This window comes from Cynocephalus volans, chromosome 9, assembly GCF_027409185.1.
Source record: "Cynocephalus volans isolate mCynVol1 chromosome 9, mCynVol1.pri, whole genome shotgun sequence".
NCBI lineage: Eukaryota > Metazoa > Chordata > Mammalia > Dermoptera > Cynocephalidae > Cynocephalus > Cynocephalus volans.
The window spans coordinates 135,125,050-135,153,037 of record NC_084468.1 but is presented as its reverse complement, the minus strand read 5'-3'; the positions used below and the strand labels follow the sequence as shown (position 1 = coordinate 135,153,037).

Here is a 27,988-nt window from a genome sequence, read left to right as displayed (position 1 = left end):
CCTGCAGATGCTGGTACTACCTCCACAAAGTGGTGGGAATGGAAGAAGCTTGCTTTCCTCCAGCAAGTCCCCAAGCCTTTTAGGATGGGATCTGCCATGTTCAAGGCTCACAAGCACACTTCCCTGAGGGCAGCTCAGCGACAACTGGCATGTGGAGCTGTAACAAGGAAGCAGTGTGCTGAGAGGGGGGGAGGACCCCACAGCAGCCCCAGCCCCAGCCCCATGGGAGACTGAGGATCTGGAACCACACTGAAGTCTTATGCTGCTTTCTTGTTTACTGGGTAATAAGGCTTTTATGAAGAAGAAGTGTATGAAGTATGTTACTTTATGAAATCACATGGATCATGTTTTAAAAACAAAAGGCTTATATCTGAGAAACTTCTTTTTGAGTGAAGTGGAGATGGGCCTAGGAAATGATAAAGTTAGAAGCTGCCCACCTTCAGGTGCTGCTTGGACATGCTTGGAGACTACAAAACCTAAAGAAATTCTGTTATGACGTGCCATCTCCCACTCACTCCAACCCACGTTCCCCCTTAAAGCCCCCCCCTTTTTAAAAAGCAAACACATTTGAGAGGTAGTAGGAAACCAAAACTATTTAGGAAACCAAATACCAGAGAAAGTAACCATCTGAGTCAGTAGCCCACGGCGGTGTGTGCATTCATGCTGTATTTTTCTTTATGGAGAGAAGGGTATTAATGAAAGGATAAATCTTTGCCTGTCATTCTTCCACAGGGGGAAAGATGGATTCCAGCCAAGAACAACTCAACTGCAGGAAAATAGGCCCCTTGACAAGAATCTGCACAGGAGCTTAGCTCCACCTCATATGTCTCATCTCCAGATCCCACAAGGATTGACAGAATAGAATACCAGGAAGGAAAAACTTAAATGCACTGAAGTCACCCTTAGGACTTGGGAAAATGGAACATTTGGAATATGGATCTGAAAAATAACCATGCTGGAAGTTATTTAAGTTATTTGCCACGAGTTCTAAATGACGAGGGCCACAAATAGAAAAGTCCAAAGCTCCACTAGCAAAGCGAGAATGGCAACAGATTAACAACTGTAGCATCAAATTCAACCTGATGCTATGGGACCAAAGTTCCAAACCAATCTAGTCAGCATTTCTCTCCCAAAATACTGAAGTAGATCTGCAAAGATGTGTTCCTATCTTTCTGCTCAAAAACCTCAAATGGTTCTCTGCTGCTTACAGCATAAAGTCCAAAGTTGTCAGACTGGCATTCAGAGCCCTGCACAGCCTGATCCTAACCTACCTTAAATTTTTTTATCTTACCTAATCAAAAGGAAGTTGAATTTAAGAAAGAAAAGTACACAGCTGTGTGGAACATTTCATTTATGGAGATAAAAATGACTGCCAGAAAGAAGAGTTTAAAGAGTAAAAACAAGTCTGCCTTTGAAGAATAGTCTAGAGATGAGTATAAGGCAGGGCCGTTTTTCATCCTAAACCTTTCTGTATTAATATTTAGCATAGGTAGTAATATTTAATATAAGAACTCGAGGGAATGAAACATCCAGAATTTTAATCTTGATGAGTGATGTTTCTCATACCTGAATTTCCGAGTTCATTTCATGCATCTGACTGTGCTTACTGTTTATGTTTCTGTGGTGGCGGGAAGGGGGGGTGTTGATTTGTTGTTACACTTTGAGAAAAATCTGTGCATTTTAAAGGGAAAATGAGGAGCTGGCCAGTTAGCTCGGTTGGTTACAGTGCAGCCTTATAACACTAAGGTCACAGGTTCAGATCCCCATAGTGGCCAGCTGCCCCCAAAAAAGTGAAAAAGAGTTTGGTTATACTTGCAAGAAAACACAGAGCACATGTTTAATAATAAAAATAAACTCACAGCAGAACCAAACAAAATCAAGTGTTTGCCCATGCGAGCTAAAGCTCGTGATATCTTGAAGTAGCTGAGCAGAGGACTGAGGGCTTCAGCTGGAACGACCCCGAGCTCACTGTTCCTCCCCGGCACCAGGGCAGCCCTGACACAAAGAGTCCTCCTTGCAGGTCTCAGAGCACTAGCGGCACTTAAGGTAGCACACCATCTCACAAAAGACTAAAAGTGTGAGATGGTGCCACTCTTTTTTTAAATAAGGAACATAAAAGAAGTATGTCAGACTATGTGATTAGTGAGTCACAATGAGCTGTCACAAACATGTCCACTCTGCTGTTTTTTGTTGATGTTATTTGGAGCAGCTCCTGACACACCCTGTGGGGCTGATGTATATTCCGGTGCTGAGAGGCACAGCTACGGTGTGTTCTACTGCGCTCGTTAGAAAACATGCCAAAACGCAGCTTGTTTCTTCAACATAAACAAGTGAAGGAGCCACAGCCCAAGTTCCAAGGTGTCTTGATTTCTATGGAACTTCTTGGTCCAAAGTTTGACTGGTTGAGAACCAAATATTGTGTTTCCAGGCACAGTCCAAGTGTAAGCACCATAAGCTGACACCAGCTCACTACAGTAAAGTGCAATCAGGCAAACTGAAAAAGCCTACTCCCTAAACACATAACTTAGATTTAGACCATATTCAATGTCTTCTACAAAGAATGAGCATTGAAATAGAAAGATCCTTTTACTAACTTGGAGGGAAAAAATATGAATGGGTACCTGCTGCTTCTACAAATACACCCATGCAAATTTAACAGCCTTGGTGGTGCTGCTGGAATGTGAGATTAGAGGGACTGACTTGAATCACCCACAAACCTGAAGGAAATCTTCCATCTGCTGGCAAAGTTCACCATCCCGCTGGATGTTTTCCTTTAGCGATCTCGTCCTGACAAACAGCGAGTGTAGTTCTGCCTCCGTGTTATCGAGAGATAATCTAAAAGAAGAAAGGGGAGAGTGGGAGTTGGCACAAGAAAGCCATGTGTCATATGGGTGCATCAAACAAGACCAATCGTTGATCAACCTTGGAAACGGAAGGCAAGAGCTACTGAGATGACATTTGCCTACCCCTGCATTTAGATCTCGTCAGTTTCCTCCTATTTTTTTAAGAGGTGGTTCCTTCCTAGAGACATATACTGGTTTAAAGAGAGCAGGCTGTAACTTTGTTCTTGCTGGTGAGATAACCAAAACCTTAGGACTTGTAAAGCTTTTCATAAATTAGGTCTAAATACCTTTACACAATAAGCATTAAAAACTAAAACCTTGCAGGACTCTGGGAAGACGTATGCTCTGAGGAAAGGTGCATGCTTTCCTTGGGGCAACTAAACACACATAGGAAAGCTCTGACTGACAAGAAGTAAAGTAATATACGTTGATAATCCTGACACTGAGGGTAACATGGAGACACTAAGCAGACTTCATGTTGTTCACCACAGACAGCCAGAGCAAGCTCTCTCTATATTTTACAGAGAACAAAAACACAGCTAATAATTCTGTAGAGAAATGGTTGCATTCATTGCAATGCTTTTGTTATATACATCAAATCAAAATTAGAACATGAATGACGGTTTTGTCACCCGGTAAAATGAGCAGGTAAAACCTAAAATCTAGGTGAAATTCTTAAATTAGGATGCCTTCATGCCTCCATTGTCGGTTCTAATTTTTCTCTGTGCAATAAAGTTTCCGCTTTCGTTGGTCACTGGCACCCATCTCAGATGTTTGTACTTCACAAGTGTGTTTCACCTTCCATTTCAAATAAACAAACTTTACTGAATAGGGTTTTTTCTAAGACAATATCTAGTTAAACATCCAATCCAACTCTGACCAGAAATGCCAATTCAAAGATGTCGTGGTAATTTCTCTCTATATATCTCTTTAGTGATATTTCTATACTAGTCAGAGTAAAAATATTCCCACACAATTTTTTTTTAGTTAATTAAAAAACCAAACAGTTCATATCTTATAAAATGCCTGTTCTTTTTGAAGAATAATGTGCTGAACTCATAACCCACTTTGGGAAAGACATGTTGTCTGTGCTTAGATGTTCACAGAGTCAATAACATTGAGATACAGACCAATGACAGGGCCATGAGCTATGGTTCATTTGTGTATATGCATATGGTTCACACTGTCATAGTCACTCGAATGGTAAGTATATAATACGAACTGGATTGATACATGAGGTCGTCATGAGAGCTGACTGTGGTATCTCTTCTCACCTCTGCATTCAGTAATGCCACACTGGTACCTTGAAATCAGCCACAGCAGCAGCATTTACAGCATGGAAATCAGGAAGTGCTAAAAATCAGCACTTTTTCTTGAAGAGCTGGTTATTGAACATTTACCACGGAATGCATGGATATATGTTGTATTCAGAACGGCACATACACACAGATTATAGCTACAGTGAAACAGACATCTCTCTTGGGATCAGAAGCACGTAAGAGTGATGTAAATAGAGCATTATGTTTGGTAGAAACTTTTGCTGTAAAGTTGAGTGACTAATTTAAAATAAAATCCTTTCACAGCTCTTGGTATGGTTCCAACCCCTTTTAATGCAATAGAAAGTAAATGTACCATGTTAGATTCTACAAGGAAACAGTGATGTATGGCCCTGAAAGTTTGATTGATATATACCAACTCCCAGCTGTTTTGTTTGAGCTCTATTTTTTGGGTGTGGAGGGATTGAAGTTCTTAATCCATATCTTTCTTATACTAATGATACTCATTAGAGTAGCTTGAAATAATTTTCTGTAGTATAAAAATAAAGATTAGTTTTTCAACCCCCCCAAATTCCAAAGGTGAACACACATACCCCTCTTAGCAAATGAAAAGAAGATCTGAAAGTTCAACAAAACAAAACTTTTTTAAGTTCAAACTTGAATCCAAAAGTTGTAACTATTCATCAGTTTTCATAAGAAGGAAGTTTAAAAAAACCCTGAATTCTCACAATTCACTTTTGGTCATCCTTGCTTACCTATCAGCCTCCTGAACATGATGCAATTTTTCTGAAAAGTTTAGAAGAATGGCATCTTTCTTTTGGGCTTCCTGGAACAAAAATAGAATTTTTTCTCACATTACAGATAAAACTGGATGAAAGTCCTTTAGGACTTAAAGGAACCTTGAAACCACTGCTCCTGTTTTTAAATTTGATACATTCAAAGCAATTCATTGAGACATGAACTGCTGATATTCTTAGTAAGATTTATCAGAACTCCCTTACTCTCAAGACACATTTAACTTCCCAGAGCAATTGGTCTTGACATGAAATACAATTCATGTGCATTAAAACTCAAGGGAAGGAGGTGGCAGCTTACTTACAGGGACCATTGTTCCTAAGAGAATCCAATATATCCTGCTTAAATACCACCCATACCTATGAGTATGCCTTTAAATGACTGAGATACCTTCAGCTGTTAAACCAGTTTGCAAACTGAGTTTAATAAGAAGGTACACAAGCCATGGAGGCATTTGGATTCTTCACCTCCTCAGAGGATGAGAGGGAGGCAGGTAGGAAGGGAGCAATACTAACTCAGGAGACCTCCCCACATGGGCTGGGACCAAGCTACACAGAGCAACTGCACACACAGATCTATAAGAGCTCTGCCAGAACACGATCTGCAATCCATGCTGGAAAAGGAACACATTTTCTTCTTTTAACGCACTGAAAATGAACTTTTCAATCAAGTACTGAGTTAAACGTGGCTCTTTGTCTTCTGAAGAATATGGTAATAATAGTGTCTATTATTTATGGAGAATTTTCTACATGCCAAACATTGAGCTAAGCACTTTATGGAATTATCTCCTTTAGCTCTCTCAGCTACCTGGTTTTTAGGTAAATTATCACTACCCCTCCCATTTGATGAAGAAATTGAGGTTCTTCTGTAACTTTTCTGGAAGTACAGCTAACAGAAGACAAGTCAAAATCTCTCAATTCTGTCCTATTCTGAAGCCTACATTCAAAACAAGCATGCAACACGGCTTCCTGCCCAGGTTAAAGTTATGTCTACGTCACTGGTGCCAAAACTACACGTGATTCAATGAAAGAAAAGCAAATCAGTACAATTGGTTGAGATCATTTAACAACAAAGTGATGACGGGCCTTGGCTGATTTTCCACTTGTACCTAGCTATTTTGGTGTTACACAGACCCAGTCAAAAAAAGAAGCAACGGATAGTGTCAGACCCCAAATCGTGTACTGGCAGCAAGACACTCTAACACACATTTCACAAAGAAAAAGAAAGAGAAAGTGATCTTTTGGGTTGCTCCGACTCCCTCGCCTACACATAACTCCCTCGCCTCACAAATCCAGTCGGTTCAACATCAGAAACGTTTCCATACCCAGTCCTCCACTCTCTACCCCCATGGCCATTCCTCTCCTCAACTCTCATCAGACAATTAGAGCCAACTTCCACCCAGATATATCCCTATTTCTAGTTTTCTCCAACCTAGCCTCTACACTGCCTGTCTTTCCTAAGAACAAAACCTGGTTATGCCGTTACACTGTGCACAAACTTCCACTGGCTCCTCATTGCTAGAGCATGACATCCAAATTCCGCACTTTTGGCATCTGACTCCTTCATAACCAGCTTCACCAGCCTCTCTGCCTTATTCCCGCCACTTTCCTCCAGCCCTATATACCCCAGATGCAGCTTGACTCAGGAATTTGCAAATAGTGCTTCTGCAAACAGAACCTTCTTGGAAGCCTCCATGCCCTCTCCTAACTCTGATGCCACCTCACATCTGGGAAAAAAACTTCACTGCTTCCAAGAGGGATTCATACATACTCTCTCTCTGTATTAATCATGCTCACATACCTGTGCAACAAAGTGCAGAAGATTCATACCAGGTTTGTTTGCTTTTGTGTCGGCCAATTTGAGCAAAGAAGACAGTTTAAATCCTACTGCATTGCCAGCATAGCCTCCCTAAAGAATCAAGAGAAAGGAAATATATATATATACACACACACACACCATTAGACAGAGAAACAAAGTTGAAAACACATATTTCAATTGCAATTGTTTTGAATTTTACTTACTGCATTCATGATATTCCCAGCCTGGAGCACCAAGTGTAATATCGAATGTAGCTCTTCACATGACATCAGCTCTATCAAAACGAACACATCACAGTACCTTAGAGAAGCCTTCAGCTTAAAATGCAAAAGACAGCTACCACATCAAAGCTCAAGTGTGTACAAAGCAAGCCATGACCCTAAACTGTACGCAAAGACTGAAACAACAAATAAAGCAGCACTCTCTACAATATACCTAATGCGTCCTCACTTGCTACTAGCAGTCCATGTCAAAGTGTTTAATTGGGAATGAAAGACAAGTATGTGTAACAGTTAAATATCACCAGAGTTCAATAATGAAAATTTTCAAGCAGTGGAAAATACAAAAGCCTAATGAAAAGAAGTACTGTGTTATAGGAATTAACTTTTTTCTCAGCAGTTATTTCTTTAATTTTTTCCTTTATATCCACTAGCCTTTGAGACTGTATTTATAGAATATAAAAACTAATAGCAAGCAATATTTTGCTTAGCTAGTGAGTTATGAAGAGATAAAAAATAAACAGTCTGGGATGACATGTAAATAAATTGCAAAGTACCAACCCTAGGGGCCCAGGCACCCAGAGAATCTTTCCATTTTATTCAAAGCTACACATTTCATTTGGATTGGCTGAAGGCTTTGAAAAGGAACTTGGCATTTTAATACATTGGTAAGTTAATTCTTTATTAACACCAAATCTTTTGTACATCTATGCAAAAGAAAAAAAAATTAAATATGTTTAATATATTTGAAAAGCTAAAAAGAAAATCTGATCATTAAAATTACAGTATATATAGATAATAAAATGTCACCTATGATATTTTTAAGTTAATATTCTCCACTAAGTCTGGTATTACTTTCAAAAAATTACATTTGGATCACTGCCTGTATTATGTTATCTAACAAGGCCAGTTTTGGAAGGGTAAACGGATAAGAAACGTTTCCACCAAACCCACAAACTTGCATTGCTCAATATGAAAACATCTTCCATCTCTGTTTGAACAGGAAAAACAATCCTTCCAAAGCTGCTGCAATAACCTTGGTATGGGAAGAAATTTTAAAAGACAGAAAAAAAATTCTTTTTCATTCTTAGTCCACTCTCTAAAATGAAGAAAACATGATGGGCCCAAGAGAAAAATTTTATCTCAACACAGGCCAGAGCAACTAAGAAGGAAAACCAAATAGGAATAAACAGTTCTACCACAATAACTAGAAATCCAGAAAATGACCAAGAGGAGATCAGGATGGCACTGATGAATGCTGGAAAACCTGAGCATCAGGGCGGACCATGGAATCTGCCTGGGGGATGAGAAGGAGGCAGCTGCGACTCTGCTGGGCCTGCATTCTCAGTGCCACACATGCCAGGACCACAGCTCCCATCCCTACAGAATGAGATGTTAGAGCAGCTCTGGGAGGCATCTGTCTAGGCTTGGCAGGCAATAATTTAAAGAGTTGTTCAAAGAAATAAAAATGACCAACTTGCCCCTCTCAAACTTAAACAGCCCACCCGATACTGGAGTCTGGAGGAGAAATGGGTGGGAGAAGACACCACAGAACCCTGGCAGAAGAGTCACACTGTCAGTGCTTGGAAGGGAGGTCTGCTTCTGGAAAAGCAGGGTCCTAGCCACCAGCAGAGGCCAGAGCAGGGAGGAGATGCAGGGGCCCAGGCTTTGTGTGCACACCACTCACCCCACACTCATACATCACACAAACACACAGATACTACACACCACACATACACACTCTACATACCACACACATACACACACACACACACACACACACACCACACAAACACATAGACATACTAAACACCACATACATACACACACACTACATGCCACACACACACACACCACACACACAGAAAGCTAACCTAGGAGAGGAACAAGAGTAAGCTACAAACAGCAAGGTTTGCTAAGAAGCCTGAGATGAAAGAAACTTTCTTTCATGGGACAATAGTATGCAAATTAATATTCATTAGGGAGAAAATAGTAAAATACAAATAAACCTTGAATGAATTCTTGGTAACATCTCATTTCCCTTTTTAGAGTATATCTGAAATGGGACTTTCCATTTCTAATTTCAATTGAATTTTTAAAAAATAATAAATTGCTGCCAAAATAAATAAAAACAAATTGTATGAAGGATCATGTATTTGCTTACCTTTTGTAGCAGATCTTAAGATTGTTATATCTGTGTATAAAGAAGAGCAAGAAGGTAAAAATTCCTTCTTTAGCACCATGGCTTCAATCCGAAGGGAATAGCTGAAAAATAAAAAGGAAAACTGTAGAATTTAATGTCATTAGTTTAAAAATCTTACTCTGCAAAGAATAATGATCAGTGACTAAATCCTTACTTTGGCACCTGAATTAAGTAGTACAGAAAGGAGTCTGCCAGGGACAGCTTGGACACATCACCACTAAATGTTTTTAACTTCTTTTCCTAAAAGACAAATGGAAAAGAGGATAGAGGGAAAAAAAAAATCACTTATGATTAAAATTTAAGATTATTTTAAATTTCATCTTAGAATTCTTCTAATAGGATTTCAATGCTAAATTCAAATTAATAAAAATGTAGACCTAAGAAAAGACAGAAAAGGAAATCATCATATCTGCTACTTTGTTTATTTAAAGAAAAAAAAACTCATAAATTTAAAGGAGAAGAGTTGGTATCACTTTTGTAAATACAGATATACAGTCCTGTACAAACTACGGTGCTGGAGCCACCAGAGTCCTCAGGACGGTTACTAAAGGGAGGGACCGAAAAAGGATCAGTTATAAGGATGAAAGTTTTCTGTAATTAATTATCCGGAAGTGAGATCATTGTTTGGGAGAAGAAAGAAAAGACTGGACAGTCATTATAACACAGTCCTTTAAGTCATAAGTGAAAAAATATTAATTTTTAAAAATTATTTTAGATATAAAATAACTAGATTGGGTAAGGTCTAACACAAATATTCTTTCTGTGGTCAAATTCCACTTCACATGTACTAGCTTTATAAAAAGAGACTATCATATCTTGAGGTGAGTACATACTGGCTCTCCAGAAAGATAAAGAGAAAAATTACTCAAACAACTAAAAGACCAATGTTAAGAATTCCCCCTATGTGAAGACCAGGTAATAAAATGGAATGTACAGAAGGATCTCACTCCTATAAATTAAAAAACAAAAGGTGTCTACTCCCCCCAACCCTCCCACACACACACCCAGACACACAAGAAAAAGACTAACAGGCCCCACATACACTGGGCAATAGGATTACAGGTGACTACTATTTTCTTCTGCTGCTCATTTTTTGTTTTTGGAAATATCTGCAGTGAACATGTATTACTCATAAAAAACTAAATTAAGTTTTTAAATGCACAAACAAATATTCCTGCAACTGTAGTAAAGAAAAAAAAAAAAAAAGAAGTTTTCTGATGTAGGTATACAGCCAAATAGCTAGCAGGTGGGGGCAGGGGTGAAGAGAAAGTTCTCAAACAGCATCAGATAGTAAATCACGCCTTCCCCACACAGAAAACTGCACCCATCCAATGGCAAAACCACTCAATAGAGAGTCATCCAACAAAATTCTTTATGGTAAGTAGTACCTTAATACTATTAGTGAAGTATACAGCCTATCTTTGCAGCTAACTGTTGCCAGTATTTACCATTTTTTATTATTCTTTATAAAGCTTACTCTCTCCTGCTCCCGATTATGATTAATAACATAATTTTAAGTCCCTTTTAAAATAGGAAATGACATAAACATAAAGAAAGTTCAAAACATAAAGGAGTATTTGCAAAGATCCACACACTGAAATATGTACATCAATTATTGGAAAATATAAAATATAAAATGAAACAGTACAAATTCACACCCTAGTATTAACCAGTATTAAGTGTAATTCTTAAGACTACTTTTTTTTTTTAAGGCAGAAAATAGCCATTTACAGAATTGCATTTCTCTTACTTTTAGAGCCCAAGAGCGAATTTATCACTTTTAGCCTTACTAAATTTAAGGGCACATGGCACTTCTGGTTTAGCTAAACGCAAATCAGTGCCTGGTTTCTGAACTGAGAAATCCATAGGACAAATTCTGATCCCTGCTGAACTGGAGTAGAACGATTCACTATATATGGGCAGGGGCAGAGTGAGACTGTACCTTTTCTAAGACCATATATGTATCATGTGCAAAGCTTCTGAAAATAACAGCACAGTTTTGAGTCTAAAGCATAAGAACGGGTCATACTAAGTAAACTTGGTAATTATTTCTATTAAACATGTGCTAAACTGTAACTGAGCAATGATTAATCTCTTTCTCTTATGTAAAAGGCTAAAAATGTTTATGGATTTCAAGAGAATGGTGATGAAAGACAGTATTTAATTTAAATGTCATGTATCCAGTTCTTCATTCTATTTCAAAATGCGATTTATGTTCATTAAGAGGGATTACTGTACCTTCACAGTGGTAGGGAAGTAAAAAAGAGAGGTGAGCAAACCCTATAATTATTATGCATTCTCATCATCATTATCAAAAAGCATTTATTAAACATTGTTAGGCATAATTTTGTTGGCTGAGCCCAGAGACACTCATTATGACCCTTGCTGTACCCGGTTTCTGCCATAACAGCAACCGCATGCTCCTGAAGTCCCACACATTCTAAAGGGCAAGCCTCCTTCACCCTATCTAATTCCACTCACATGGCTTTGAAATGGCAGGATTTCCCACAAACCTACCCACCCAACAGAAGACCCTCAGGCTTCCTCCCTGACATTCCCCTCCTGGTGGCAGAGTAAATGGAGAAGGTAATCAAGATGTCCAGAAGAAGCAACTTCACCTGCTTCCAGAGAGAACAGAAAGTTCCTACCACCTCCAGCCCTGTACCCAGGACACCCACCCACGGCAGAGCGAGGGCTCGCCAGGCTGGGTGGGGCTGCCCGGTTCCTCCGTGCCCCCACCTCCGGGCACGGGAACACTTTGCTGCACAAGAGCGCACTCCCAGTGTTCCATTTCTGGGTCCACCTTCTTCCTCTGCAAGTGTTACCATACATTTGAGGAAAGATGGACAAACAAGCCTGATGAAAGATTTGCAGTGGAGGGCAGAGAAAGTCCTGACAAGTTACCCCTGGCTTCGGTTGGCTTGTCAGCTGACAAGGCAGGAGAGAAAAGGGCTGTTTCCGCTCATATTTCTCAGCATGCTGATAAGATGACGTGTTACTGGGGGGACACCGACCCGCACCAGTGCTTGGCGATAGCAGAGGTGATGAAAAGGCTGGGAGGCCCGCGCAGTGCGAGGCCGAGTTCTGACAACCTTTGCCCTTCCTTCCTTCAAGGGAGGTAGTGTACTGCTGTCGGGTCAGAGAAATCAGGGTTCAAGTCCACCCCACCCCACCCCCACCTAGCAATCCTATGACACCAGACAAGTTATCTCTAACCTGTGTGAGCCTCAGTTTCTCATATGTAAAATGAAGAATATCTTATAATGTCGCTGGAAGAATTAAATGAAATCCTTTCTTTAATCCTGTAAGGATTAAATGAAAAAATACACAAATGAATCATAGCTATGATTTACTGAGTCTCTATGTGCCAGGCACTGGGCTAAGCACCTTAAATACATTACCTCATTTCATTTCATTTTGCCCTGTCCAGTGCCCGGCACATGCAGGCACTCAATAAACACGTAGTCATTTCTTGTGCTAAAAATGAGCACAGAACGTTACACCACAGACTTCGTGACATGTGGTTTCGCATACACTTAGTATTTATTAGCATCCTTCTGCCGCGTTCCTAAACCTCTCTTACTCGGCCCTGCCTCCTCCATTGGGAGACCCAAAGACTCCAGGATCAGCTGAGTCCGGGTGATGCCAGAGGCTGCAAAGCATCCATAACGAAGCCAATCTGTCCTTGCAGCACCATCAGTCACGAGGTGGCTTCAGCTTTCCCTGAGACTCCCTCTGACAGCACAGAGGTGCCCGAGTGCTTAGGGAGGGGCGCCAAGCAGCCCTGGGACTGTCAGGGTGTTCCTGCTGAAGGAAGCTCCCAGCTGAGTTTGGAGGGTGTGGTGAGCTGAGGCCCAGAGTCAGCAATGTAAACAAGAAGTGTGACCAAGCTTGTCAGATGTTCAGCCTAAGGATGACCGTGCAGCAGGAGGGTGAGGGGAGAAACCACTGCGACCGGGTGGCCTGGTTCAGTGGCGGGGAGGGCGGCTCCAGATCCCTGCCAGTGTTCCACCTCAGCAGGGCCCAGTCTCCAGGGCTAGCTAATTGTCTGGGGTGAGAGAGCCTTGGGGACTCGGGACAGCGCTTGGGTGGGTTCGTCATCTTGCTCTTAACATTCTTCCTTTTGAATTATATCCCACATACAACTCAAAAAAAAACAGTTCTTTGAAATGTGAGAGGTTTGACAGCTAATTTGCTTCTCTGAAAAATCCCTTGGCATTTTCTAATCACCTTTGAATTTTGAAGGAGAAATGAAGATATTAAGTAAAGGATATTTAATGTTCCACCTCTCTGCACGGCATGAAGCTGGCAGCTTCCCTCACACCTAGTTTTCAGTTAATTAGAAATTTAGAGCTTTTCAGAGCACTTTCACTTGCACTATCAAATTTGATCCTCACTTAAAAAAGTGATGAGGTTAGTTGGGAGTAGGGACACAGGCCTAAGGAGGAGACAGGAAAAAGCCCAAGCAGGAATAAGATTTCAGGAGCAACTAAATCTTTTTAAAACTCAAATTCATTAAACCCCGATAGGGTTTAATGATTTTGGAACTTCCATTTTTTACATTAAAAAAAAAGATTAAAGACTGTTCAGTATGTAAGATCCAGGGTTAATTATGATTTAATGTAACTTCCCTTTAAGACTTTAAGTCCCTTTACTAACATTAATAATTGACATTAATTAATCTTGGCTTAGATAAATGACACTTAATTTGCAAACAGAAAACCTGACATAGAGAGAGAATCTCAGGTTATTAGATATAACTGGAGTCTCTCATTACCCACTATGATCCTAAATTTGGCATTGTTGAGTTTAACACTAGTCAATGTGAAAGAAAAAGTACAAATATATCTATCCTGTTATTAATGGCACTAAAATCAAGTTCTATAAATTATGTCTGGGAAGAAGAGTGGGACGGGGGAGAAAGGAGCCAGCAGGACCTGTGGAAAGGGCAACTTGTATAAAAAGTCCTCCTTACTTTTTACCTATAAAGTAAAAAACTTTCTGAGTCTACATTATTTAAATGTTTACAAGTACATGTATTCATATAATTTCTTATTAAATTTTTTTCAAGAAACTTTTCCTCAGAAATAAAGGACAGTACCACAAATTCGGAAGGTTTTATGAAACTGTTCTTCTGGGTTTTTTCTATCAAGCTCCTAACCATTCTACAATTCAGTTAATTTGGTCCAAACAAAATAAATAACTTTATATTATGATACTATATTGCTATCACAGCAATTTCCACATTTTAGCCAATTATGTAGGCAACATTTATTAACAGTTTATAGACCTCTTTAAATTCTTAGAGCATCTTTATCCAAAAATGATTGCTGTCTTTTTTTTTTTTAAAGTATAAGTACAAAAATAACCCAGGTTTAAAATAACCCTAGGCCAAGGTCATCTTTAAATGATGGAAAAGGAAATTAAAATGTATGGAGCTCCTCTGTGCCAAGTACCATGTTAGATGCACAACTAGGGCTTAATCATCTTGACAATCCAATGAGGTAAGTATCATTATCCTCACTTTACAGGCGAAGAAACTAGAGTTCACAGGATTTAAGAACTTGCCCAATTCTCAGATTAAGGTACAGCTCAAATTTGGACCTAGAATCTCTGACTTCTTAACTCACACTCTTTCTACTGGGTCACTTTTTATTTTCATGTGAGAGATCTCTGGTTCTGGGTAGAGAGTGTCCTTCCCATGTGAGTTTTGACACTCCTAAAAATATTAATCTTTTATCATCACTCCTAACATCTAAAACTTGTGCACCAAATTCCTTACCTCTTCTGACTCTGGCAAAAGCTTAAGAAATTCTCGCAATGTCTCTGATCCATAATGCTCACTCTTTCCTTGATGAATATCTTCTACAATGGACTGAGGAGACCTTGAAAAGATAATGCGTCAGATTCCATTTCATGTTTGCTGGAGTGCCAAAAGAGGCACAAGCCAGTGGAAATCAAAACAAATCTGCTCCACCCTCCTTTCCATTCCACCTTCTTCCTGCGGTGGTGGGCAGTTTTGTGTCACTGCTCACCACAGCCCCACTGCTGGGGAAATGGGACCCTGACTCACCACTCAGAAGCCCCTTCACCCAGAAAACCATCCTCGGGCATCCCAGAAAGGTGGAAAGCAGCAACCACAACTGGGAGTCGTTTGGGGGGTAAAAAAATGCTCCCCTTTGGTCTCACTGGAACTCCTGCAGAGCCCTCTCCTTTGTACTTTAGAACTCGGGAATTCAACCGCTACTTGACTCATCAGTCCAGCCTCCACTGAAAGGGCAGCACTACAGATGAATCTATAAATTCCCCAATGTGACAGGCTTGAATAGATGTCCCAGGGTAATTCCCCATGCACTTCAATCCACTGGAGTATGTTTTTATGAAGGAAAACAGGGGAAAATGACAGACACTTGTGTACTCATTAGGCCATGTGTCTAAGATGGATTGAAAGGTAGGAAGGATGACTTTCACTTGTATTAGAATTTGAACTTCGGCGTGGTCACACCCACAGACTGATGCTGACAACATGGATATGACTAAAGTATCAAAAGTGTGTAAAAATCTTACTTCTTAAATTGCTTAAGAAATATCCCAATGTTCATGCTCCGTTTTGCATCCAAGATAGTAATCTGGAAAAAAACAACAACACGTAAGATTACTAAAGTACAAATAAAAAGAGTTGGAGGAAAGAAGAGAATTAAAACCTATCAAAGTATAGCACTAATTTTTAAGGGAATAATTCCCAATATGTAAATGTGGTGATTAATAGATATATCTAATACAGTTTTATGAATATTAAAGTATTATCATCTCCCCAAATGTTTTGCAATATTTCATTTCCCTTACTGTAATAATGATACATATCTACTTTAATACTATACAATGATTGATATATATTAAAAATTTTTTTAATTTAGCAATTTCCTCTTCAAAAACATAGCCCACATTTAAAAGCATCAATTTATTATTATTTTTTTTTTGTCTTTTTCGTGACTGGCACTCAGCCAGTGAGTGCACCGGCCATTCCTATATAGGATCCGAACCCGCGGCGGGAGCGTAACCGCGCTCCCAGCACCGCACTCTCCCGAGTGCGCCAAGGGCTCGGCCCTGAAAGCATCAATTTAGAAATAGATGTCTTAGCATAGCAAGAATCAGATGAGCCTTGAACTAAGAAAGTTAAAATTCTAAAGATATTGCAGATTGAACCCCAACACTGATATACAGATGTGAAAGGGCCAATAAGGTTATTTTCAGAAACATCATACAATTCTCAATTTTTTTCCAAAAGAAAAATTTTATTGAAAAAGACTGTATGTGAGAGTACTTCAAAAAGTTCATGAAAAAGTAGACTTAAAAGATAATATAAATCTTTCCATGAGCTTTTTGAAGACTCCTTCCATCTCCCATAGACCTTTTAGGAGGAGGTAAGGAAGTGTCCCACATTTTATTTATTCAGAATTTTAAAAAGAAAATTCTAATGCTGTATGTATTTCAAGTCTAAGATTTTTTTTCTTCTTCTTTCATTTTAACATCTTTGGAATCAAGATGTGTCTTACAAATATACGGCATCTTTTGATTTAATCAAATATGGTATAGCTGTTCTAACATACTGTTAAAACTCAGATTTTGTCTACAGTAGGGTTTTAACTGCTTAAAATTAGGAATTTGGGAGGGTTTTATCAGACTTGAAATTAGAACTTTTTGAGGGGGTTGTTAAACATGGAAGTCATTTCTGTCCCTGGAAGTAAATATCTAGGATGCATGGAGGAAAGACAACCTTAAAACTGCTGTAATTTTTTCCACTTGTTTTTTAGTAAAGGGAGACTAGCTAAAATAGGAATGTTGTTACAATGCTCTTCCTTTCCAAATGTATGTGATTCACTGCAAACAAAAGAGAGTCAGGTTTCAGACTAAATTCCTGATCTCTGGGTCTGCTTCTAAGTGTATAAGAAGCAGCAAAACTGTTAACCAACGTTAATGCCACTTCCTGGCTACAAGGTTAAATTTTTACAAGAGTACCGGTGGCCTTCTTTTGAAGACTAATCTTAAACAATCACATTATTTACTAACCTAGGGGTTTATTTCATGTTAACACAATCACCTGCCAGCCATAAAATAAACTCCCCAGCTAAAAGGACAGACTCCTTATTGGAATCCTACCCGGGGACTGTAGTTCAAGTTCACTGCGAAAGGAGGGGAGAGGAGGAGAGAGCAAAAGGGTGAGCAGAAAATCTGTCAAACTTAACACCCTTTAAAAGTTCATACCAGAAAGAGGAATCTCAATTTATTAAGATAGAAAACTACGTGTTTATTATAATTCATAAATTAAAAGGCCACAGTAAGAGCATGTATACTGATATATATACATATCCAAAGACCTCCCTCTGCATTCACTTCTACCTAGAATGGGGAAATAACTTGTGTCTCTCATTAAATTGCCACCTCCTGCTACATTCGACCCTGACTGCAGCATCTGCCCCTCCCCCACCACGCTCCAAGCCCATCTTTATGCCAGTCACCCCTCAACCCTCTGGGACTCTGTACAATTCGCTTAGAACTATAGCTGTTGTTGCCGGAAGAGCGATGGAGAAAATTACTCTTATTACCCCTATTGGACAGATAAGGAAACTGAGCCTCAGAGGTGTCATTTTATGGTCTCTCTGATTCATTTTCACTCTAGTTCCTGTGAGTTTTAATATGGGTGAGCTTCCTATAGAGACGTAGCAAATGTTTCCCCACCAGCCTGGTATTCACATCGGGAGGTTCCTCCAGGAATGGGGGCAGATCTGTAGAAAGCCATCCACACTGCCTGGCCAAGTCCCCTGGTGACCCCAGGGGTGTATCTGTGAACTGATGGATAGAAATCAGGTTCTCACCAGGTAAGACAGATTCCAGGAGCCTAAGCCCTGGCCTTGCAAGAGCAGCCCATTATGCTCAACAGAGGGGCAGCCACAGCCTGTAGGAGCAGTTGTTTCTATAGCTCGAGCTGTGTTTCAGAAACCGGCCACCATTTAAGAGAATCCAGTGATATTCCTAGGAAAAACCTGGGCTGGCCATGTTTTACAAGGAAAATATAGCCCAGCACTTCATCCAAACAACATGAAAATGAGACAACTGATAACATTCCAGGGACAGTCCCGCTCTCTTGTGGCACCTCAGATTTGCCTAGTGCATGAGTAGTCACTTTCTTGAACGTTATCACACTTAATCCTTCTAAAGCTGTATTGAAAAAGTGTTTGTTCAGGACCTTTAAAGAGGGTTATCACTACACATGTAAATTAGCTTTATCTCACTTCCCAAGTGCTTGCTTCTCAAAGCGGGGCCATTCAGAAATGAATCCCTGTGGGACAGGGTGGTGTTTTGGAATCATTCAGCACCGCGAAATCTGCACATGGGATCCCAGTGACACTCACAGACTGCACAAGCTAACTCGGAGCAACAAATTGCCCGAAGAATAGATGAACCAACCCAGCCGGCGAATGAGCTGCATCAGCCCCTCCCTCCCACCAGCTCCAATAAATCTGTAATCTACTCTTCTGGTCACACCAGGACACGCAGGCAGGATGGTCACTGAGGTCAGTGCCTGCAACAGCAAGTACAGACAACGTAGGACAGAGTTGATTAGCTCTTCCAATAAAAGTCTCACCAAAGAACGGCAAACAAAGGAGCTAGAAGGGTAAGGTTACAGAAGGGAACACATTCAACTCATTTCCAGGATTTCCTACTGGGATGTGAGGGGTACCTGGCTATAACAGCAGTCACCCCACAGATTGCCAGGGTTGTTCTGAAACACTGAGTGAGCGGTACTAGCTACTCAGTATGGGGTGTGAATTGCTTATGCCACCCCTCTTGCTAAAATAAGCTCTCCTAGTTTCTTCTACTACAATTCTTGCAGTTTTACTTAGCATCAATCCACTACAAAATCTTCCTCCAATATCCCTTAAAGAAAGAAAAAACTTTTTTTGCTTGTGGTAAAATACAAATAACATTAATCATGGAAACCATTTTGAAGTGTGCAGTCCAGTGGCATTAAGTACATCTGAAATGTTGTGCAACCGTCACCACCACCCATCTCCAGAACTCTTCATCTTGCAAAACTGAAACTCTGTACCCATTAAACAATAACTCCCCAATCCCCTCTCCCCAGCCCCTGGCAACCACCCTCCTACTTTCCGTCTCTACGAATTTGGCTACTCTAGGTACCTCATTTAAGTGGAATTATACAGTATCTGTCCTTTTGTGAATGGCTTATTTGACTTAGCATAATGTCCTCAAGGGGGAAGAAGAAACTTTTAGAAGCACTTTTTTCTCAATGTCAAGGGGTGGGGGACTTTCTTACCTACTTAAGTAACTCTAAATAGCGGCTATTTCAGTCCCACCTCAAATTTTGAAAAGCAAAATTTAAAAAATCTTCCTCCATCCTTCAATATGGACTTAGCATTTGGTTTTTGATGGTTTTTCATTTTCTTTTCTTTTTTTTTTTGGATGGCTGTTAATCAGAAACTGTTCCTCCCCCCGATTTTAAGAAAAATTAAAACAAAAAACCAGATGAAGCACTTTTTTTTTTTTTTTTTTCAAATATTTTATCTAGTTCTGCAGTTCTAGATTATGAGCATATCCCAGAATCCTAGAACGTACTGGGATCATGACAAAAGTTGAGAAAGAATGACTGATACCTGAATTACAGTGTGGGAAAATAAAACATTACTTCTCATAAATTTAGAAAAAGACAAAAGAAAAAAGAAAAACCAATTTTCCTTCCATCTTTCTCTCCCTTCTTTTTTTTCTAATTAGTTATTTTAGTCATTTCCTTCATGGTCAATGTAATATTGCTGCAGACATTACAGTGAACGACCTCGGTATTTCAACAACTGTGTTTTCTTTGTGACTCCCCATTTTGACCTGTTGATACCTTGTAAGCTAGTCCCTGTGCTCCCTCGGTTCGGTTCTGTCCAGTTCGGTAACCCTTGATTTCCTTTGGAAGATACCAAACAGCTAAGACATATCCCTGACCTTAAGAGCTGGTCAAATTGTAGAGGGAGACACACGCAGGCCCAGCTGACACTAGTGTGAGGCTCGGAGGGGGACTGAGGAACATCCGTAATAGATGGACAGGGAACGACAGAGCTTCTCAGGAGATGAGATCTGAAAACTCTGAAAAGAAGGTGTGTTTGAGCTGAACACTTTTACTATTATCCCCAATAATATATTTTTGTTATTCCTAATTACTTTAGTATAGTTTAATTGTTATTGTACCATCACATCTGTTTTTAGGTAATAAAGATAACAAGGATAGTAATATTGCATAACCTGCCCCTACCCCCCCCCCCACCAAATGTTCTAATTTACTTTTTTAAGTGTTGTTCTTTCTAAGTTCAGCTGTTCCCAAACCCAAATCTTTACTATCTTCCAGCAAATTCTTCCTTTGGAGTAAAATAAAACTTATTTGTGATGCTTTATAAGCCCTTTAAAGCATACATCTATCACATTATGTCAGGCCATTTCTGTAGGAGGTTATTATATTTCAAGGGGACGTAATCTGATCCTTGGCACGTTTCACCCTCCAGAATTACGGCCTGTGTTGTAAAGTGTTGATGCCATGTTTCCAAGCTCGGGACTGGTCCCTCTGCTGAATATGCCGTTTAGGGTATTCTCCAGTACACAAGGACAGATGGTGAGGACTATTACCTTAGACCCTGGACTCTAGTCACTTCAGAATGAGATAGAAGGTTTATTACTGATCTTTGTCAGACTACAATTCTGCTGAGTTACAACTTCTTCAGAAGAAAATCTAAGGAGGGAAGAAACTAGCACGTACCATATTCTTTTACTGAAAAATGTATAATACTTCCAGTGATATTGGAGATAACATGAAAAACTCAAAATAATTCTGGATAACCTCTGTTATGTGACAATATTTACCCAACATGCACTTAAATGGATCGATCTAAACTACTTATCATACCTGAATACTGAAGAGTTGAAGAGTTAAATTATCTTATGATACACAGACATGATGATTTACTTTTTCTTTCTAATATGCTGTCTCTCAGAGTAGGACCTACAAGTGTTGAAAGTAAAGATCTTTGTACACCCGTGTTCACAGCAGCACTCTTCACAATAGCCAAAAGTTGCAAGCAACCCAACTGTCCATCAGTGGATGAATGGATAAACAAAACATGGTGCGTACATATGACAGGATATTATTCAGCCTTAAAACCCTGACACAGGCTACAACATGGATGAACCTTGAGGACACTGTGCTACGTGAAATAAGCCAGTCACAAAAAGATAAATTCTGCATAATTCCACTTATAAGAGGCACCTAGTGTCGTCAAACTCATAGAGACAGAAAGTAAATGGTGGCTGCCAGAGACTGGAGGAAGGAGGGAGTGGGCGGTGACTGTTTAAGGGGCACATTGTTTTGGTTTTGCATGATTAAAAGAGTTCTGTAGATGAATGGCTGCACGTGATGGATACACGGCAGTGAGAAGTGCTTACTGCCAGTGAACTGTTAAAAATGGTTAAGATGACAAATTTTACATTATGTGTACTTTACCACAATTGAAAATCATTTTAAAACTATTTAAAAAAAAAAAAAAAAACTAGTTTTTTAAGAAAAAAACTAGTTTATTAAAAAAATAAAGAAAAAAAAAAGTAAAAATCTACCTAGGGTGCAGGGGTGGATGGAGGTGAGGAGAAAGGTTTTTTCCCTCAATTTTAGATTTGGCCTAAAAATGGACATTTCTGCTTCTGCCATAGCTGGGAAAAGATCCAATACCCCTGCCACTTTCCTCTCTGAGTGGTTCTTAACCTCTCTCTAACTCACAAACATAAAGCAGCAAGTTCCCCACAGCCCCCTGAAATTTTCCCCATTCACAAAGGATGTCATCTACTCTAACCTGATGGCTGCCTCCCCAGGGACATGGTGAGCTAACCCCCTTGTGTTACAGGTGCTTCCCTGAGACATGCACTGCATTTCCACATGCGCCCATCCAATCATGACTCCAGGATTCCTGAATTTCAGTAAGGAGAGCTGGGAGACAATGGTGAGAAATGACCTACTGTACAATAAAGAACCTCTGTTGGAAGCTGGGGCAAAGGCCAGGGTACTAAGGAAATGACTTACTGCTCCTTCCAATATTGAAAGGATACTTTAACAAATGAAAGAACTGCATAAAAGGAAGAGACAGGAAAGCCTGTGTTCAACACTGAAGGCGCTAAGGCACTGAGAAGGCACTGAAGATTTCCTTCTCAAGTTTATTTCAGGGTTTACACTTAAACAATTCTAATCCCAGTGCTCTCTGCATTTCATAATAAATAGACTCTTGGCTGTTTCAACAGGGGATCATACAATCCACTTTAAAGGCCCCCAAGTGAATTAGTGGAGAGAAGGAGTTAACATGTTCCTAAGCCAGGAAGATAAAAGAGGTCAATATTGTTGGCTCAAGAATTCAATAATGCATAGAGCTGCTACTTCATCCCAGGGCCCTGCCCACTCGCTTATCTAGCCAGCTCCATCTCTGACCTATTTTCTCTTCACAACTGATGGATTTATGTTGTCTTTTTTTCTTTCTTTCTTTTTCTCCCTCTCTTTTTTTTTTTTTTTTTGTGGGCTGCATTCTTTCCTTTTAATTCCTGATTTCCTAATTATTTCTTCTAGCAAGTAGAGGTTTCTTAATTCACTTTCATGTTTCTAAACAGACTAATTATAAATGCAATTTTTGATTCTGTTTCTGTAATATATGGTGATCTCCAGCTCTGGAGTCATGCTTTCAGTTAACGCCTTATACCTTAATAGCTTTATTTTTTTTTTCTCAAAGCCACACAGTTAGTGTTAACTGGAAATATGCTTCCTATAAAGTCTATCTAAAAATAGACTCTCTGAAAATTTCTGTTCCACAATGGCCATAATTTAATTCAGAGATCTGAGGAATGAAGGCCATTTCAAAACATGTGAAAGAAAATTGGAGGAGAAAATAAAGGTAAAATCCTAAGGATGGGTATTAGTTGATGGTGTTATTTAACAAAAACCATTTTGTCCCAGACAGCTTCAGTTCATCCCACTTAAACAAGTTCAAAAACTCAGTTCTTTGTTTCAACCAAGACTAACAATACTGGACTTTAGCAGAACTACCCCACCACGGAAACCACAGCAGATGTGCTAGAGACAGGGCAGTGCTGAGAGGCCAAAGACCAATGGCCCCCAAACAGCATGTTCTCCGCATGAGGTCATAATCCACCGGGATGTCTGGGAGGATACGGCATGCACACTTACACTTTTTCACTCCTCAGCTCGAAATCATCGTATAAGACCCTTTCTATCATTTCCAGAGCACATTCACTTGGATTATTCTATTTCTTAGTGATGTCTAGCAATTGTTTGAAATGAACACACACACCCCAAACATAAAACAATGGAGGGTTATCCCACCATGTTCCCATTCTTACCTCTTCCCGAGCATCCCTAAAGGATGAATTTAAAGTTCCTCCTCTCCTAGGAAGGGAAGACTTGGTGGTGTCTTCTTGCTGCCCAAAGAGCTCCTCGATGGTCTTTGTATCGATTTGGTAGTGATGCTGCTGCCTGGCTGCCAAGGTCCAGATGTTGGTTTTGCCACGAACTTGTTCCTCTGGAATGGTTTTCCAAAAAAAGCTTCTCATCCGCTTTTTCTTGCCAAGGTGGCTATAGCCATTCATGTGAGAAGTTGGGGGTAGTCCTGGAGGGGGAGGTGGCACAGGAGGCCCCCCAGGAAGTGGAGGTGGTAGGGGAGGAGGAGGACAAGGAGGAAACCCTTCCCCTGAATATGGACATGGTGGAGGTGGAGGGGGTGGAGGAGGAGGTGCAGGCGATGCTGCGGGCGGTGTTTGCCCGATCATGAATCCAGCTGCTGTGGCGATATGCCCATTTTCTTTATCACTGACCAAGGAGACACAATTCATCACATGCATAGTACTGTTGCCTTCCAAGGAGATAGTTTCTTGACCTTGGGGAAGCAGACACAAACATCACACTTGTGTCATACTTTTCCACCCGCTAGTCTGCCGCCAGAGAAAAACGCAACTGTGCTGCATGTCATCTTCCAAACCTACCAAGATAAAACAAGTTTAAAATCAGTACAGGCCAACATTTTCATACAAGCTTTTCCCTCCAGAGGCTAGTGTCAAGCCTTCCATATTAGTGGGATATTAAAATCAATGAGGGACAACACCTCCCAAAGTGCATTAAAAGGAACGAATACTTGTCTAAATGTGAATCAAATTTTACTACCTAGAAATGCTACCAAAGCAGCAGCAATAAATCCAATTTGGAAACCTTCCATTAATCAATAAAGCACATATTTATTGAGAGCCCACTATAGGTGCAGCAAGTATTGCTCACTTTATGAATAAACTAATTGTTCACTAACTGGTTCATTTTCTCTGGACAATGGATACCCAACCCCTAGGGAGACTGCCCAAATTGCTGAAGCATTAGGCATTAGTGACCCTGCCTTTTTCCAGTCGGGACATGTCCCTACCAATCAGTGGGTCAAAAGGCATCTTCCACCTTGTCTGGAATAGGCAGGGCATTTGAAGATGACAAAATAATGGCCTAGTTCACTTCCCTGGAGTTAGGGCCATCAGGTTCCTGCTCTACTTGGAGATGTGGCTTCCCCCAAAATAGAGAAAAGAATGGCAGATGTGAAGGTTAAAGGTTCCAGCTCTAAATCAAGCTTTACTGCTTACAATTTTAGACAAGACATTTTGCCTCACGAGGCTTCAGTTTTCCCGTTTGCAAAATTAAGAGGATACATTAAATGACCTCTGTCATCCCTTCTGAAGCTATCATCTTGGATTCTAGTTAAGTCACTCTTTGGAAACCATTAGAACTTCTCACCTACCTCTTCTACTCCTTCGGTGATGCTATGAGCAAAAAAGAGATACACACAAGGACATGCTGCCCATATCTCATGTGCCACATGTCCATTCCTTATCAACAGAGTCACTAACTTATTTTGGTAGCTTGTATTTTTATGGAACTGTAAAAGCTTGTTTTGGGTGTTGGGTCGTTACTGACCTGATGTAAAAACAGGTCAAAACAATTATATTTCTTACAGGGAAGTGGGGGTGTGGAGGAAGGGACCCCATGCAGCCTATCCAGTGAGCACCCAGACTAGGTGGGAATGTGAAAAGGTGACTGTTTCCTCCAAATCACAAAGGGCCATACGTAGGGGCTTTTTACACTGGACTTCTGGGTGTAATTATCCTTCTACAGCATCTTGTCAAAGCCCATACTTACAAGTTGGCCAAACACTACTGGATTACAGGAGTAAACTATCTGATATCACTAATTCAAATACTGTGAAATGTTTTACACAGAACCACATATAAACGGTAGGATTGCCTTGGGAATAATAGAGATTCTAGAAATAAACTGATGTTTCTTAGAACCCAGTTCTGCTACTTCCTAGATGCGCAACCTGAGCAGAGGTAGGTTATTTATTTAACCTACTTTTCAGAATCTTCATCTACAGTATGAGGAATACCTGTTTCATTGATTTGTATAACAATAAATGAGTTAATACATGTACAGTCCTTACCAAGATGCCTGGTACAGAGTTAGTTATTATTAATAACAATAACATACTGGTATCATATGTGCATATGATTTCCCTTTATTTTCACAGGCATTACATTTGCTTTAAAATATGTATTGGGTTTACAGATAAAATGCCAAGTTTTCCCTGGCTGCTAGAAACATACTTTTAATATTTCTATTCTCTGCTATTAAATTTTGTGGTTTGTGAGATTTGTCTGTTTTCACTGCTCAGTGATTATATGTTAAATTGTCTCTACAAGAACAAATATTTTTATGAAATATTTAAACATTTAAGTTCTGAGAATTATGTATATATGGGTAGAAAACGGCATTTCCAACTATTAATTGTATAATTTTTCCTACCATTTTAACCACTTTTAAACTGTACAATTTAGGGCCGAGCCCGTGGCACACTCGGGAGAGTGCGGCGCTGGGAGCGCGGCAACGTTCCCGCCATGGGTTCGGATCCTATATGGGAATGGCCGGTGCACTCACAGGCTGAGTGCCGGTCACGAAAAAGACATAAATAAATAAATAAAAAATAAACGGTACAATTTAGTGGCATTAAGTACATACACAATGTTGTGTAGTTATCATCACTGGGTAATTTTTAAATAAGTAAAACTGAAAATATTTATCCAAGCCTACTTACAGTTCACTTGAGATGCAACTGGCTTTTAGAAGGAGTTTTCATAATTATCATTAGGGGCATAACTAGGCTGTTTCATAGTTGGCACCCCTAAAGCAAATGACTCATTGTCAATTACAGTTTATAGTTATATTTGAACTCTTCTTTTTTCAAGACTGTACAGGTAATTTTGGCAGTTTATCCTTACATATTTTTAAATACTTCTGTACATAAAATATCTCATGTTTAGAAGAGCTGCTAATCCTCCAGTTCACCTCAATTCCAGATATGCTGACTTGTGTATAGACTATTCCTCTTAAGAATGGTGATTAGCTAAAAAAGTCTCCAACCTAGAAAGCAATAATTCATTCAGTGCTCCTAAGTATATGTACAGATGTGCCATTAGGCCTCACAAAGCAAATGTAGAGATACTAATAAAGAGTGAGAAAGACTATACACTCAAAGGTTGTGCAACATCACTGTTTTTTAACACCAAGGCCCAAAAGGATGCTAGTCTTTTTGCATATTGTGCTTTGCACTGAGGGAAGTACCATATAAAAGCTTGTCAAAGTAAAAAGTGACACATTAGCTACTTATTAGCATGATTTTAACCACTGCTCCATTTTGAGAAAGAATGTTATTTTAAAAAGTTAAAGAAACAAAAGACAGTGTTCAACATTATCCCTGGTATGTTGTCTGGTTAATTTTTCCCCCCAAGAGCTTCTAATGAATCAGTTCACCAGCAATGATTAGCTAAGATGCTAATGCTTTTACTACCTTTACTTCAATAGGGCTTCCCCCTGGGCCAGGATTTCCACTGTCAAGGAGATGGTAGGAAAAGGAGAGTGCAGACAGAATTCTAACCCTTTCCACAGTCACATGAGATATTAAAATAGAGGATACACAAAGAACATTCAATTTACTATAGTACTGTCCACAGGAAAGATGCAAACGCACACTCTCCAGGTATGCTAGGAGAATGCAGGTGATGTCGCAGCCCTAACAGATGACACTTGCTGCCTGTTTCTCGTAGCAGGCAACTGCCAGCAGGGACAATGGGATTAGCCCCTGCTTTGTCTGGAAGATGTTAAGTGTCCCATCAATCTCCCTAGGGCAGACAGACACAGGCCTGTATTTAACATCTCACCTACAAGCTGGGCACCCCAGCAGCAGGGAGGACAGCTGCTAAGATGACAAATGCCCAGCCCTGAGTGAAATGTTGAGCTGTCGTGGTTGGGCTCTGAAGATGAGAACTTCTCTTCAAGTCCCCTGGAAGTCAGTTTACAGTTCAGGGCTTTCCTGAAAGAGGGTCACTGGGAACTTGTTGCTCAGTTGGTCACTCACCCCCTTGGTCAAAGATAATCAAAAGTAATATGAAGGAAAATGCACCAGAAAACCTTTTCCCTTGACTCCTGACATGTGTCACAGAGAGGTGAGGGCTCTGAGTGCTGGCCCACACACTTATGAGGAACGGGGGCAGAGTAAGCCAGGTATGGAGAGAAGAGGCAGAGGAACACACAGCCCTATTTTATTCTGGGGAGAAGAAAGGGTGGGGAAAGTACAGGCAATTCTAAAAGACGGAATTTTGCTTTCACTCCACTCACTCGTTGGGAATAGGCTCCTCCAC

General features: G+C 40.0%; 1 protein-coding gene across 1 annotated transcript in view; it reads right to left on the bottom strand.

Moving 5' to 3' along the window:
• FHDC1 (FH2 domain containing 1) overlaps positions 1 to 24,103 on the bottom strand; it is a 29,623-nt gene extending 5,520 nt beyond the window's left edge. Inside the window, exons 1-9 of the mRNA XM_063108679.1 lie at positions 23,606 to 24,103; positions 15,722 to 15,783; positions 14,937 to 15,039; positions 9,309 to 9,394; positions 9,116 to 9,216; positions 6,937 to 7,007; positions 6,716 to 6,823; positions 4,876 to 4,946; positions 2,718 to 2,835 (exon numbers count right to left, since the gene is read on the bottom strand). Of these exons, the coding sequence (XP_062964749.1) occupies positions 2,718 to 2,835; positions 4,876 to 4,946; positions 6,716 to 6,823; positions 6,937 to 7,007; positions 9,116 to 9,216; positions 9,309 to 9,394; positions 14,937 to 15,039; positions 15,722 to 15,783; positions 23,606 to 24,103 (1,218 nt within the window). The remainder of the gene's footprint in view (positions 1 to 2,717; positions 2,836 to 4,875; positions 4,947 to 6,715; positions 6,824 to 6,936; positions 7,008 to 9,115; positions 9,217 to 9,308; positions 9,395 to 14,936; positions 15,040 to 15,721; positions 15,784 to 23,605) is intronic.
• Between the last annotated feature and the right edge of the window lie 3,885 nt (positions 24,104 to 27,988).